A 16,992-nucleotide genomic window follows, 5' to 3' on the forward strand; every position below is an offset into this window, starting at 1 on the left:
ACAATCTCCAGTTTAGACTTTAGATACATCTGATAGATTTGGACCACCCACTGCGCTTCGCATTTTTCACTGACAATTAGATTGGAATCTTGCGTTATCCAGATTTTGGATCTCGAATTTCAATCCCCAATGACGAAGAAATCCCACATTCCAATTCAAATCTCGAATGCGTCTAAGTATATATTATATAAGATCATACATATATGTAACCAGGTACGATGATTACTGTAACAAACGACGACACCTGCGCTTCGACACATCATCAGCCCACTTTTTCAGGATTTTGTTTTCTTCTCTTCAATTTTTCCAATTCAATTACCACATTCGAAAGGGACGAAAGATGATTCTGGAGCTGTAAGTTAAACAAAAGAAACCAGAGTGGTTGCATGCCACTTGAGTACAATGCTGCAGGCTGCATTTTGGTCAGTTGGATGGGCCCTATTACAAGTCCATCAAACACCATATATCTGCAAAATTGTGCCCATCTTCTGGATCCCACATCTGCCACTCTCCTAAATAATGCTCCAAAATATGATCAGAGAGAGAAAAAGGACTTTGGTATAGCGACAGTTCTGGTGCTGGCAGAAAGTGATGGGACTGGATCTAATAAGCATAATACAGTAAACACGTTAAATGAACACTTGTAAATATTTTAACAACTGTTAAAATTGGTTTTTAATCTTTTACAAGAGTAATTGGAAGTATTTTAAAGAACAGGTGTCAAAAAAAATTTATATACATCAGAAGAAGGGATAGGGGGACGAAAGGGATACCTATTCTTGGAGTAATTAACCAAAGGGATTTAGAATTTTTAGAAGAGTAGCCAGTTGCTTGAGAGTTAGCTTCTAATAAGCACCTAACTTGGAGAATTAAAACTTATATACATTGGAGGGAGGTGGGGAAGTGGGCATTTATCAATTTTCATAGCCACCATAAATGTTATTGGGTTCTTCATTGAATGGGTATGCTAATCTAACATCCAATTAAATCTCTCAATAGCTTAAGCCCCAACAATTGAAAAGTATGGAAAACATAAATTGATGTTTTAAAATTGCCCATTACTTGCAAATTGTATAATTTTAAAAAGAATATCATGCCCAAATTATGGAAATATATGTATCTTTTATCTATATCTAATACATCTTTATATATAAAAAACAAATGTATAATAATAAGAATAAGAATAAAAACAATGACGATGATGATGATGATCACAAAAATTATAATAAGACAATGACAATAATGATGATAACGAAAAAAGTACCATATCCCTTAAGTATAATATTAGAGCCGGTGGTGCCTTTAAATCACATTAGTAAGTTGCACATGCAAAAGAATATTATATATGCATAAAAATGTGCATAATGATGCTGCCCAGGATCGAACTAGGGACCATTAGTGTGTAATACTAACGTGATAACAACTACACCACAGCATCAGACATTGGCTACATTGTCTAAGATTCTTTTAGGTTATGTTTTGTTTGAAGGGATAGGTAGGGAAAGAAAGGAAAACCCATACAAGGTTTGTAAAGGTTTTCTCACCTTTCCCTGCACTTTCCTTCGAACCAAACATAACTTTAAATAAAGCATCATTTATTTCAATGGTTCATTAAATTCCTAAGTTTAAACTATCTCGCATTATAGTCTCTATTATCAAAAAGACTAAATCATCAGTAGAATTTCCTGAAGCTCCCCAACATAAACAAACATCATGTCCAATATTATTTCCAACAAAGTTTCATCACCCTGAGTTAACCGATCGAGATAAATTCAAACAGCATTGCAACATGCAGATCTATCATAACCCGAGTCCATGGCCAACAAGAATTTCTTTCGTTAGATTATACATACAACCTCAAGAACCTAAGTTCTTCAGCTTCCACCTTTAGAGGTAAATATATATGGTTAATAAATACACCGTTGAAAATTAGTTTGATATATACAAATGCTACCCCTCAGTCCCTAGATATATTTAAAGAGTGTATTGACATACAAAAGCGCCTCTCTTTATTTTACAACCAAACCTAGCCTAAGCCATAAGCATGGGCCACCCCACCTCACCCATAGACCATTCCCTAGGGGTTCCTTCTTCTGGATGGTCCCTAGCAAAAGTAAGACCTGGGGTGTGTTAGTCGAATATACAGACAGATACTCGGAGAACTAGTGAAGGAAAGAAAAAAGAACAAAGTAAACAGCTAGCTAGCTAGTAGAAATTAAAGCGATCAATGGCATTATAGCTAGACGAGTTGCTTAAATGGTCCCGAGCTGCAAGCCTGCAAGCTATGCCCCATCTACGATGTTGATGACTCTGTAAACTACAGAATGAGGGTCGGTGGGTAATGGGTTGAGGTGTCATGGAGATTTTTGGTCCACTAAGGTAAAAAAAAAAAAAAAAAAAAGAAGGTACTCTGTTACGTAGTCTTCCATACTTGCTGCTTCATTTCTCTTTCCTTCTTTTCTCCCATTTCCAGTTGGGCGTTGAAATAGTATTAATGATATATAGATTCATGCCTTCAGTCATCTATCCAATGAGTGATCATTTGAATTTCTATCTGTCGTGTAAGCAACATACCCACACGGCTTTTGGAACTTTGAATAATAGCCCTTCAGTTTCTTGAATTTTTCCACTAAAAAGAGTGAAGAAAAGAGACTCCTTTTGCCATGTAGCAGAAGGTATAATTCTAGCTGAAAATCACGACATGGAAAGATGGTGGATTAGTAAAACATATGGCCCCATGTCTGTCTACCACCTCAGCTATCATTCCACATATAAATCATTCAGCAACTGCGATCCAAAAGATGTATTTCGTTTCGATGTTTCAAGTTATACCCAACTTTTTATTCTTGTGCATTTCACTGGAGTAAGGTACTTTCTTTTGAAAGAAAGATAGCAAAGTGCTTACTTGATAGACATGTATCCACATTCACTCAATCCGGCTGTTTAATTAATGACTGTATGTATAAAGAGAGTGTTGTACTGTCATTGGTAAATTATAAGATATACAACTGGATGTTAATTATTTTCAATTGCTTTATAGATACTGTTGGTTACTACAAGAAACTGATCACCTGCAATTGAAATACATTTTTACAAGAGTAAGGTAAAGAAATAGAAAAAAATAAATAAATGATATAGAATTAGGCGATGACCCTTTTTCTGTGTGTGTATATGTGTATGCGTGTATGTGTATATGTGTGCATAAGAGAGAGAGAGAGAGAGACTCTTTAATTTCATGTAGTAGCAGTAGTAAATTTGTGGATAAATCCAATTGTTATAAAACTTTGTATTGGATTGAAGAGAGGAGTTGGAATTTACTTTCAATTATCAGAGAGATAAATAAAAATAATCTGCAATCTAGCAGGGAGAAAATTCAGCTTCTGCATTGGAACCATGGATCCCTCAATACGCATAATATAGGGAAATTAAAGTCTTCATTACTCAACACATCAACGTTGTTCAAATACAACAGGTGGAATTCCACAAGTCTTTGAGTTCATGACCTCTGAAGATTCTAAGTTTATACTGTAGCTATTAGATCACTCCCATAATAAAATAATTGGGAATACAAAGTTGTGGTCTTACTGGAAAGAGTACTATGGTAATGAAGAAATTATTGAAATGCTTGGTTTCTTTAATAAGTTTGCATTAGGGTTGGCATATGTATCAAGAAATACCCAACCTGGCAATATTTTATAGGGTTTAGCTAAAATCCAGAAGATTAAACAACTGAATCAAGCTTAACCCACCAATATCATAAGTCCAATTTATAAGTCTATGACTTTTATTTAGTATCATTACAGCTAATATCGATGTATTAATGTTTTTAAAGGACAATGATTACACAACGTACAGAAAATAGCTATTGGCTTGTGATTTTTCCTTATTATTTTCAAAATGGAGGCCAAAGTAAGAGCATTTTAATTTGCAGTCATTAAGTCTAAATACAGCACAACTTTTTCAAGAAAGTTACAATATTAAACAACTTAAACCACCGAGCTATTAAACCCAATTTATAATCTATTACTTTATTTTATGATCATTACAACTCATTACTAAAGAGCAAGATTATTACACGATACACAAGAAAATGTATTGAAGTTTCTTTTTGTTTTTTTGTAAAGGAGGTTTGTGTAAAGCAGCACATAATTTAATTCATATTAATTAGGTATAAATAAAATCAAATTAAATTTTTCATGTTCTGATATACAAACTCCATTAGGTTTGTAAGCTAATCTTGATTTACCAATAGTTTAATTAGCATTTAAAAGCTTGCCTTTTTTCTTGACCTGCAAGATACCATTGTCACCAAAAGAAGAATTGTGTTGACATTCTAAAACTAGCAACAAGTAAATAAAAGCACCAGAAACATGATAATTATGGCATTAAAAGCTCGGCCCACTATTTGGGCAGACCAATTAAACCACTAAAATCAACCAAGTTCAAATCTATTTCGGAAATTTTGTTTGTGAAATGAAGCAAAAAAAAATAGACAATATGAGAAGAAAACTAGAGGGAAATGATGGAATTCTGTAGCATTATTATGCCTATATATAATAGCAAGGTTCTTTAATATGAGATGCACATGCTCATTGATTTCTATCGACCAGTCGATGGACCCAACATAAATGATCCCCCCTGACCCAAAATTAACAGAAGCTGATGGACCCAGCATGACTATTATGCATTTTCTTTCTAGATTTGTTTCTAGTAATGTTTCTTGACTGTCTACCCAAAAAATCTAATTGCATATGTAGCTAATTAAACTCAAATAATTAAGCAGATTGATAAGCATGAGATTATAAGTGGTGGTTTTTATGTTCAATTAATAATTATTCCTATAATGCTACAACCACACACATAATAGCCAAGCTATAAAGAAATTATTTAACGTATGTTAATACTGTCAATCTCTAAAACTGAAACTAGTTCAAAGGAAATTAATGTAATCAAACAATAATAACATGAACCAAAGTTATTAAACATTCTACTCATCACTAATACAAAGTCTATTTACTATGCTCGATCAGCTATACAATTCTACTACCCTCCAGGAAAAAAAAAAAAAAGCAGTACATAATCCTTCATTCCTTCTAGTTAGCTACAATCCATAACAGTAATAATAAAAGAATTCGTTTGCAACAACTCTATTCGGGACAGTGTACCATTATATATAGAGTTATATATAATTAACCTTCATTTTCAGATAATATAATGTTGTATCCTCTGAAGGAAGGAGATATACACTTGTAGTTTCTATCGCTTCAACCAAGAAACGCTTAGATTGCAACAAAAGCCCCATTAAGACTTCAGTTTCCACCTCTTTTCAATGAACTATATAAGAGAAGAAGTTAAATACAAAACTGATATGATAGTGTTAGAACTGTGAAAGATGTGTATTAGCATATTTTATGCGTAGTGTCCCCGTCCAAGAGGGGTTCCCTCTAAAGAATGGTCCTGATTGATCAGTTAGTGGGCCATGTGTGGGGTCAAGAACACCCAGCACCAATCAATTGTGCCAGCAATCACCCTCTATAAAAAGGGGAGGAATGATCCTCTTGTTAGTCAGTGACATTGTACACTGGTTTAGACAATAACCAGCAACTGGGGCTCACCACCTGGAACTGATAAGATGTGGCTCCCACCACCCTGTAGTAAATGGATGGACCCACTGCTCTGATGGTCCTAAATCACAGTTGCAGTAACGTGAGATGCATGGAAGAGATATTGAGAATCAAATACGAAAGCAGTACCTGTATACTACAGTGCAGTAATACTGTTGTATCTTTCTGTTTCAACCTCTAGTTGAATTTCCTGAACTGAATGTTTCACCCCCCCCCCCCCCCCGCACCACCACCACAACCAAAGGAGGAGAGAGAGAGAGAGAGAGGTGATGTACTTCTACCTCTTATGTTCTGTGTGGGTTAAATTCATGAAAAACCCTAGATGCAAGTCACAGTGATCCTTGAGCATTGCATGCATGTTAATGTTTTACTCGAACCAAAAGCAAATACTGCAAGTAGCCTTAAAGAAATAGATTAACAGCCAATAATGATAAGAAATTGCTGGATAACACCCAAAGAGACTTGTAGCAAAAACCAGCCAAATACCCCATGTTAAATTCTGTCTTCTCGTGCCCTAGAATCCTCTCTACTTACTACTCAAAGCACACATTAATTAAAGGGAAAAGAAGGAATAATAAACTCGTCAAATTTGGAGAAATCAAACGGAGCGTGTTTCAAGTGCACATTATATATTTTAAAGGATTTCAGGAAAAAAAAAAAAATCAAGCCATACATGTATGAATGATCGATCTAGGAATGGTGATGACCAGGTGTGTCATGTCGTTCACTCCCCTCGTGATGCTGATGGGACCCACTCGCCTGAGAGTCTGATGCGCCGGTGCCTGTCAACGGCCGATAAGCATTAAGGGCAGCAAGCATGCCCAAGTGTCCCTCGGACGAGCCTCCGCTACCACCGATGCCTGAAGGGCCTAACTGTTGGCTTGGCAAGAGAGCCATGGGAGTAGGGAAATTCATGAAATGTAGTCCGCTGGACATGGACCCTCTATACATGCTAGTGTTACTAACCGAAGGGAATGTCCAAATGGAATCACCACTCGTCACTTGGTTGTTAGGGTTAGTAACCATCCAAAAGGTCGCCGGAATCTGACCATGGCTCGCCGGAATTTGACCCGCGCTTGATTGCAACAAGTAACTCCCCATTTGATGCTGTTGCGACGAAGGACTCGGATCCTGCTCCGGTCGACGCTTTCTGCTGCCAATGCCAGTGTCGGTGTCCGACATGTCTAGGCATGGATCACGCAGCTCCTGCTTAGCATGTAGCATGGGGTTTACATTGTTAGGGTGAAAATTTAGAAGTGCAGAGGTGGAGGAGGAAGTCTCCGATGACAACCCAACGCCAGGGAATAGAATTCGACGTTGTTGAGACTCGTCCATGATGCTGCGTTCCCACTCGCTTCTCATCCTTAACTGTGGTGTAGCGACCAAGTTTGGATTGAAGTACGTGGTCCTAAGCTGAGATGGGGCCGACATACTAGACCCCGTGCTACGGAGTGAAATGTTGAGGGACGTGAAATTGGCAGGAATTGTGCCGGTACCGGTGGCGGCAATCACCGCCGGCTCTGCCTGCTGGAGCAACCACTCGATGGTTTCGCCGTCGGACTTGTGGCCTAGTTCTCTAGTGAGCTGAAACACCCTAGCGGCACAGGTCGCTGGCATACGGATGCGACGTCCCCGGCCATCAACCTTGGTGTGTCGGTCTTTAGTGGAAGTCCTCTTCGGAGGGGCCTTCTTCGCTGCTGCTGGCTCGATGGTTTGTAGACTGGAATTGGATCGGATGGTGCTTGTCTCGGCAGATATAGCTAGAGATGGGTAGCCCGAGCTTGAACACACATCCTCTTCTTCCTTCTTCTCTAGCAATTGCAATGGAAAGTTTGGCCTACGGATCCCGTTATCTCCTTCCATTTGATTGATAGCATAAAGATTTTAACAACCCTTGCTAATACAAATAATAAGAATAATGCATCACCTGTAGAATGGACGGTTCCCACTTTAATTTAATATCTTCTGGGTGTGTGGGTCTCAGCTTAGCGTCTCTCTCTCTCTCTCTCTCTCTCTCTCTCTCTCTCTCTCTCTCTCTCTCAGTCTGTCAGTGGTGAGAGAGTGGTGAGAAAGGGGATGATGGGCTGATGACGGTCTCTACCGTTAGCCTGCAATAGCTTTCACATTCGTTTGAGTTGAGGGGCTCGACTAGCTGCTGGGTCTATACTCTAGAGAGAGAGAGAGAGAGAGAGAGAGGGGGGGGGAGGAGGGCGAGCTTTAAGCAACAAATATAATGAGTGGAAATTATATGGGGGGCATAAAAAAGCAATATTTTTGGGGAAATTTTTTTGCTTTACCATAAGCTTTATTTTCCCCCTTTATTATTATTAGTATTTAGAATTATTTTGTATTTTTAAAGTCTTTATAATATTTTTTCTCTCCTTTCTAAATCTTGCTTCCTTTTATTGTGGTTGGACAGTCCCTTGGCTCAGACTCCACGTGCGGTGCTCTTTATCATTCAATCCATAAAGAGAGTGGTGGCCGAGGTGGGACCCGATCCCAAGTCAAAAAACGAGAGACCGGAAAGAAAAGATAATCAAGTGGGTCCCATCTCATTCAAGTAATCATTGCCTTTTGCCTTTGGCCTTTGCCTTTGTTCTTAACCCTGGTTGGGATTAATAAAAACGCCCATGACCCAAGGTTAGAGTATGGTTAGGGCTCAGCGTTTTAACCTATTTTGGTCTCCCCTCCTTGGACTTGGACAGAACACAGAAGAGATGCCTGCCCCAAGTCCTCGCAAATCTCTCAACCCATCGGAATATCAGATTTGAGAGTTGAGTTTAGACTGTTAAGAGCTTGGCTCCCCACATAGACACAAGTTGTTAGCATTTTCCTTTTTTTTCCCTTTCTTTCCCCTTTTGGGTGAATACAAATCACATTGTAAAACCAGCAAGAGTTTGTCTTTCTAATAAGAGAGCATCCGTTACAAACAATTCAATAACTAACTTACCTAACCGATGGTGTGAGTTTGTGACCAACCAAAATACCAAATCACTATTATTAGATATCGTAAACAGTCGCTAACAAACACTTAAGCTCTTTAGCGAGATCATCATAATGGGGGCCCATTTCACTTCTTTCTCTCTCTCTCTCTCTCTCTCTCTCTCTCTCTCTCTCTCTCTTTTGGGGGGTTCAATTAAGTCCATGATGTGCCATTAAGTTGATCACATGATCCTCTCAGTCTTGTAACTTGTTAGCATCGCCATCAATCTGTACTTCTCATCACCCATCTGATGGTAGGGTAATTGTCCGAACCTGTCGCATTTACACAATGGTCTCTCTCTCTCTCTCTCTCTGTATATATATATATATATATATATATATATATATATATATATATATCATCCGTCTTTGCTTTGGTAGGTATAGCTGGGTTCTGGAGCACCGTCCAATGAGCCAACGACATAATCAAATTCGATCATAACTCTAATAGGAAAGATACAATTATTGTAAATGAGAACAAGCAGCAGCAGGCTGCAGGCCTAATGGATGAACGACACACATAATTGTACATGCATTTTTTTTCTGGTTAGATTAGATGGAATCTAATAAAAAATGAGGCAGCAGATACACATGCCACACTTCGTGTCTTAGGCTGCATTTCAACATCATTGTATAATGGTACTACCGACGAATTCGTCGCCCTACTTGCTGCACTGCCCCACGCCACAACATTGAGAACCACCTACCATGGATTATTAGGGGACCCATGGATTAGCCCGTGCTGCTCATTCTGAAACAATGGCCTTTTCCTGTGACTGAGATGGCTTACCTTACCGATTTCTCTCTAACCCATTCCAGAATTTGTCGGACTGTTGGTTGTAATTCAACTACAATCTCTTGCCCTACCTCTAATTAACACCCACTCATCCCCCCTAATCCTTCAATCTCACCCCCCCCCCAAAAAAAAAAAAATCTGGATATTACAAACTTTAACAACCAACTCATTTACTGTAGCTTCTTTGAATCAACCCAAATGGCCTAATTCTATCAATATTTGCCAAATAGAGTAAAATGGTAACTGTAATCAAAGTAAAAAAGACAAAGTACAAAATAATGTTTGTTAATCCCAAAGATATAGATTTTGCCGACGTTAAATTAACTAGGGGCCAGGTGGGTTTCTATTCTATCTCCAACTTGATAAGTTTTAGGATATATGGTCACTAGACTTGACAACAATTATATAAAAGATAAAGCGTTTAAAGTAGTGTGTTATGTGGGGGTCATAGGGAACATGGGCAGAGAGAGATGAAAGGATTGAAAGCTGAGATTCACATCCGAACAGAAACTACACAAGTTAAGGCCTAAGTCTTTTCTTGGCAAAGATAAAGAGCGAATCAGCAATGCAATAATAAAGATTAAGGAGAGAGAGAGAACCAGAGAACAACTGAGTAAGCATCTATTAAATATAAAAGTACACTCTTGCATATTCTTAATGTGGTCTATAAGAGGTATGATAAAAGTACACGTGCCGAAAACCCAATTCCTTTCACTACCCAAAATCCAAAGTAGCCGTCTGATGATCTGATCTATTTCAAACTTTTATGCTGCCAGAATATGATGATGAAGGGATTATGTAAAAGCTCATTACACATTCCACCACGTCTTTTGATTCTCTCTCTTTCTCTTTCTCTCTCTCGGTCAGTAGGTACCTAGTTGTTGACCTATAGACTAGCTGCATCCCTACCGGATCTGGTAGGTAGATCTTATAACTTGAGGATTCTCCTCTTCCTTCATGTCTGCCACGTGTATGGCTACACTTGGTTATAATGGAATTATAATTATCCATTCAAGAGGGGAAATGAAATAACATAACCAAACAGTACCCTCATTAAGGGCATTTTCGTCAATTAGGCTCGCATCTTGGGTCTGGGGAGGGGCGAGCCGAGCTGAACCAAAATAAAAGCCGGTGGGGATTGGTTTCCATTAAATTCGGGGTCAGAGAAGCAGTTAGGGGATGGGACCCACGGTCCAGCTCGCCAAGGGAATGTCCTTCTCGACTCCCTCTGGCGAAGATGGTGGGTGGGCTGACAACGCCACGTCAAACTCGACAGTTGGAATCTTCTTGCCTGGGGGAGCAACCAACAAACTCCACACTCTCTAGGGCTTACGTCATCGACCCAGCTATGAAACACTATGTGGCCTAGGGCTGACGGAATACGACTTAAAAACTGGCAGTTGGGTCACATCACTCCAGACTCTGCCTGCCGCTAGCTATTCCGGACTCATATAAGCTGGCCGCCAGAAACCCCTCACACTACCCTCTAATTAACATTTTAACAAGATTTCCATTGGGGACTTGTCCTCTCTGCATTTGCACCTCTCTTTTGCTGAAATTACGGAGCTGACCTGAGCTTAACTGAGGAAGATATGAAACTAAGATTAATACGGAATTACGGATTGAAATCTGGAATTTTCTATTGAAATGTGCTTGCTTATTCCTATCTAGAATTGGCAATTATTTGATGTGAATTGCCTACCAAAGATTTAAATAGGAGTCAACATCAAGTCAGGAACAGAGCTCTTGATCAGAAATAATTATAAAATGTGGAAAACATAGCACATACTAAGGACAGTGGTCCCTTAACCATTGCTAAATTTCAAATAGTGGACACTATTGACTGTTCATTTGATCCAACGACTTTATGAGATGTTTACAGAGTACTCGACAACCAGTTGACCCGTATTACTACTACTATTCATATCTCTATTAATAGTTAAGTTGTATATTTATTTCGTTCACTCTTTAAACACCCAAAAGTAAAACAACAACAATAGAGATATATTATGCTTAGCTAAAATATTTGGAATTTTCTTAGAAAAAAAATCCAAATTTTAAGAATAATTTCAGTTGGCGATGTTCATAAAAAACCGAAAAACCTAAAAAATGGAACCAAATTCAAAAATGTGGTTTATCGAATCAACTGGTCCGTTTCAATTCTGTATTTCTAAAAAATCAAAGGACTACTTTCATTTTCAGTTAATCTAGAAAAAACCAGCAGCTTACCAAATCAATCGATATATATTTATATATATTATATATATTTTTAATATATGTTACATATTATATAGAGAGAGAGACATCATGCTTATATTATATTTATAAAATTTAATATATTATATTATTTATTTTTTATAATTTATATATATATATATATATATATATTTATTTATTTATTTATTTATTGTAATATAAGTTATAAATATAAAAAATAGAAGAACCAAACTGATCAAAAACCAAAACCAGTCAAACGATTATACGGTTTCAGAACCAGTTTGGTTTCAATTAAACCAAAACCAGTCAAAAACCAGTCAAAACCAGTCAAACGATTAAACCAAAACCAGTTTTGTTTCGATTCGAAGAAATACAAAAAAGGTTCGGTTTCAGAAAATTACCCATGATTCGATTAACCGAAATGGGAGCACCCCAATTTCCAAGTGGGAATTTACATTTCAAATGGAATAAAAGGTTGTCTTTTTTTTTTCTTCTTTTTTCAAATTTTTGTGCAAATCTGTTGGTCTATCATATTACGGGTAAGGACAACGTGGTATGTACATGACAAGCATTTCTAAAGAAATGGAAAATTTGAAGAATTTCGGAATCAATCCCAAATTCCTCTGATTTCGGCGAATTTTAAGGCCTTGATTAATGAAATGATATGACCTTCATTTGTAGTCTACCTTGGAGGAGTAGTTAGGGCATAGCCTAAAAATACAATACATAGTCATGGGAAATGCCCTCTTCATTTGTATCACACAAATGAGGTTGTCGACGCCATAGCCATCAGAAATTAAGAATCAGACCCAGTGTCACATGGAAAATATATAGCCTGGGCCCAAGTTAATCACTCATTTGCTAAGTCAACCTGCACTAAGTTCATGACTTCACAAGGTTAATCAAACAATTTTCCGAAGAAAGAGGTATACATGGTTTTAAGCTTTAAAAGAAGGGGTTTTTATAGTTCAGTCCACCCCTAGGGTGGAGATAAGATTTGTAGTGGTGAACTGAATCCTGCCCGTGGATTGATGTTAAATTCGGAGCTATTAATAGACAAGGAAGGGCTACAATTCAGATTTATGAGGTGGATTGCAGTATCCCTTGAAAGAATTAGGTAGGCATTGGTACCATCATGATTTAAATAAAAACAGCTTTCAAATGGACTCTTGTTCATATTCTTATCAACCCAAAGGTTGTCTAATTTGGAATCCATCCAAAAGGTTTAGAAGACCAAAAATCAGCCTAGTTGTAGGATTTTAACACCTCATTTAATTAGTTTATTGCAGGTGGCATTTGGTAGTGTATAAATATCGTAGATGGGACCGTTTTGGTTCTGTTCACGATAAGATATGGTGTTCTGTTATGTGTGGATAGGGACGGACCACACCCTAATTTATCATTTATAGTATTTTGTGGATGGTTCACGGTATAGTGTAGATAGTTTGTGAGAAAATTTTAGTATAATTCATGTGTTACATTGGTCAAATTACTCTTATTTTATTTAATCTTTTAATAATTTTTAATATAATTATTATCTATATACCGGTACCGTTTTTAATTTATTTATCATATAAAATATAAAAATTAGACATTTATGATCGATTGTATAGATCTCCTATAAAATATATATATAACATACATAAAATAAAAAATATATTTAGAGTATACTTGCAAAACGACACCATGGATGTGAATTCATCCAATCTACACAACGCGGAGCAGCGATATCCATGTTGGAGTTCCACGCAACGCGGAGCAGAACGCAGATGTGAGCGAGAACTGAAGCGAGAACACACGAGTCATGCCAAACTCAACTCAACCTTAACTTGTCAATCAATCAAGTCGTAGATTGTATTTTCGAGGCAGATAATTAGCTTGCTTCACTGGAGTATGACCTGACCAGAACGTCTCTAAAGCGATGACACGCTGATTGTAGACGTAGACCAATAAAATAGTTGCTTCTGAGCCTAACGTAACAGTTTTTTTTTTTTCTTCTGAGGAAAGAGGCTAACGTATTAACACCATTTTGAAAGTAGAAACCACTAGTGAATGTGAAAGGTGTATGATCTCCCAAGATCTCTGAGGAATAACGACAAAGGATAAGATTTGAAATATAAGGATAGAGTTGCCAGCAACTGGAAGTATGGTCCATTAATGAAAAATGGGATTAAATACAGTCTGCCACCCTGTATTTAGGATAGTGACACTTAACCCCTTTAACTTACGACTTATTTGCAACAAATACCCATTCTCAACATTAATATTCCAGCAATTTGCCCTCACCAGCCTTTAACATTCCGCCAGAAAAACTGGTCATGTGATTATAACGTCCAAGTTTAATTAACTATTTGTGTTATTTTATCATACCATTTTGCTAAAAAGAAAAATGATGAAGTACAATTCTTAGTAGAAAAAGATAAAGTACAGCTAAAAAAAGGAAAAATAAAGGAAAAGTAGGAAATTATAGATAATACAGAAAGTACAACAAAAGATGAAGAAAAGGGGGAAATAAAAACAAAAACAGAAAAATAGAAAACTATAGAAAATGCAACAAAGAAAAGAGAAAATACAAAAGAAGAAACACTAAAGCTTGCAAAAAAAAAACTAAAAATACAACAAGAGACGCCGTACTTTAACATAACTATTTTTGCTATTTCGATATTTTATTTGCTCAGCCATTGAACTTCAAATGGGCATTTTATCTGTAGCATATAAAAATTCAGGGTTAGTCTTTGTTACAAATTAAAGTTCAGGGGGCTAAGTTCCACTAACACAGTGTGTACTTTACCCTTTTTTTCTTATGAATACATTAATTAAAATAGTTCAGCACAATGTAATGAACTCGTGTCAAATCATATATAAAGAATGAATTCAATCGATCATGTCAAAGTTGTATGTAATAAGGTGTAATCCAACGAAAACCATTTGTGAAAGGTTCATCTAGAAAAGACCTTGGAATCCTCAAAACTCCTTTTTCAGCTTTGTGGAGGGATGACATGGCCAATCCAAACAGCTCTCTGACAAACACTATCTCGCTGTGCTATTTGTGAGATTCTGTACATAACAGGTCTGCGTCCTGCTCTTTTCATGTATTTTTACTCCACAAACTACAATTATTTCGTTCTGAGAATGAAAGAAAATTGTAAAAGAAAGGGGGTCAGGAATGCCACGTGTTAGACAGTGAGGCCGAAACTTTCCAAGTGTCATAGATAGAAGAACTTTATCTCCTATTAAATTGTAGGTACAATCACCTTCCCGCGGTGGATATAAAGAACCAGAATTTCTTCATCAAGGGAGGTGAGGATTCATCATCAACCGTTAAAAGCAATTGTAAACCGGAATTTTTTTCAAGTGTGGTATCACAACCATGAAGTGGAAAACACTCAAAACAGGTGAGATGCCACCTCAGCTTTCCACAAAATACATTTGAGAAACCAAAGCGGTTAAACTACGTAGTAAAAATGCATCGAGGTAAAAGAGAGGAACCTGGCCTCGAATGCTTCATATTGAGCAAGCTGAACCGTATATAATACACAAATAAAAAGAAAGCTGGACTAATCGCCACAGAAGAGGTCCTGCATCTGAAGCTCTGGTTTATTCCAAGTACAAAGAACAGAAAAATAATGGGTTGTCACCGGCAATATTTCGAAATTTTGTTTAAAAAGGCGATTAGAACTCAAAACATAGCTAGCAGATACGAAATTCCCCAGTGGCAGGATTTGTTTTTTATTTGACACAATGAAAGATAATTACACAATCCTAAAAGAGAAAATAGAACAACCTAAAGCATCAACAAGAAGAATATAGTCCAGTGGCAAGATATTTCATTAAAAAAACATGCAATCTTAGGTTTATTTATTGGAGTTTTTTATTGAAGGTTTTGTTTTGCATGTTTTGTGTAACATGCTTCATTAGAATATCTTGCAAAAGCCAGCAACATTCCTAGTTTCCTACGACGGCTGGATGTTGAAATTCCTGCGGCACTCGAAGCTTATTCAGTGATTGGCTGCTTTCTAAGCAGTAAGCACCACCTCGATTAAGGGTATCAAACTATCAACCATCAAGAGAAGCTTCTATGAGCTATTATATTGGTATTGTTATATACAATAATGCAACATGATCGAAAGCTCAACCATACAGTACCCATACACGAAACAACTTTTGTCTTAATATAAAAGCTCAAGTTCCTCTCTCTCTCTCTCGATCAGCATAAGTACCGTTTTGCCTAATCATATTTTTGCTGAAATAAATAGTCCTTTCGGCTAAGTGCGAGAAGTACTTTATGACTTTTATAAGCAAAAGATACACGGGGTGCACCCGGATGAGAGCCATAAAATCTCCACCTTTATCGAGTACTTTTTGGGGCTAAGATTTGGTTTGAAAATGATGTCACTTTTAATATGTACGCGGAATTGGGTGTCTTCAATTAAAAAACAAAAAATAAGAATTCTGATCACACTTCTCCAACCTTATCTTCCTTGTACACCAATGCAGAATGCCCTCCCCCCTAAAAAAGTGCCCTGCTTTCTGGGTAAAAATTAAACATCATAAATAGCAATGAGTGGAGATATTTTCTCCAATAGAGACAGATCAACTGTATTTTGCATCAAGCATATGATACACCCATGAAACCAAAATCCAATTACGAAATATTTGATGGGACCAGTATAAATTCCACCAATCAGGTAATCTTAACCATCAAATGAATGAACCTTTCTTTCTGAATTCCTACCTTTTTTATGTATCCAAGCTGATCTTAGGGCTGGGATCATGTAACTTGTAGGACGATTGGAGTTGGCCCATCAAGGAATTATCAACCTATATAATAAATTCGATCTTCGTTAAAGACATAACCTGCTAAACGTTCAGCACACATCCATATGCTGAGGTTATCCTCTGGAGAACATGCCAAGTTTTTTCTTGAATCAATAATATGAAGCCATTTGGTAGCTTGCTAGCCAGTAATGTTGGCCGCTTGTGTCAGAAAAGTTCAAGTGCCAGAGTTTGTGGGATCCAGTGTTGGAAAATGTCACACAGCTTGCTATAATTGTAGAGGACCTCTTGGAAACTTTTAATTGTAACAACAGTAACAGGAAAGAAGAGTTATTTTAATAATTGGCGAACAAAAACAAATCAGAAACACTATGATATTGAGATATAGAAAAGAACATGTGAAGTTACATCATGGTAACCAATAATATTTTTTCATTTCAAGGTAAATTGTTACCCAACTCCCAACATCTAGCATGAATAATTCCCAACCTCCTCATTCTTCTGTGATCAAGCATGTCAAGGTGAATAAACTGGACTGGTAGTTGAAATCATAGGAAAAAACTCAAAACCATTATTTAGAGATTGCACGAGAGCAGC

The 16,992-nt window shown here is 37.2% G+C and overlaps 1 protein-coding gene and 1 non-coding gene across 2 annotated transcripts; both read right to left on the reverse strand.

Moving 5' to 3' along the window:
- Nucleotides 1-1,365: 1,365 nt before the first annotated feature.
- On the reverse strand, nt 1,366-1,438 carry TRNAV-UAC (transfer RNA valine (anticodon UAC)). The gene has a single exon. It is a non-coding gene; the product is annotated as a tRNA-Val (tRNA).
- A 4,774-nt stretch (nt 1,439-6,212) lies between these two features.
- On the reverse strand, nt 6,213-7,850 carry LOC148854211 (transcription factor TCP15-like). Its single transcript, XM_088982314.1, has one exon. The coding sequence runs from the start codon at nt 7,485-7,487 to the stop codon at nt 6,315-6,317; it is 1,173 nt and encodes a 390-aa protein (XP_088838440.1). The 5' UTR covers nt 7,488-7,850; the 3' UTR covers nt 6,213-6,314.
- Between the last annotated feature and the right edge of the window lie 9,142 nt (nt 7,851-16,992).

This window comes from Nelumbo lutea, chromosome 4 (genome assembly GCF_056320005.1).
Source record: "Nelumbo lutea isolate HS-2025 chromosome 4, American lotus-T2T, whole genome shotgun sequence".
NCBI classification, from domain to species: domain Eukaryota; kingdom Viridiplantae; phylum Streptophyta; class Magnoliopsida; order Proteales; family Nelumbonaceae; genus Nelumbo; species Nelumbo lutea.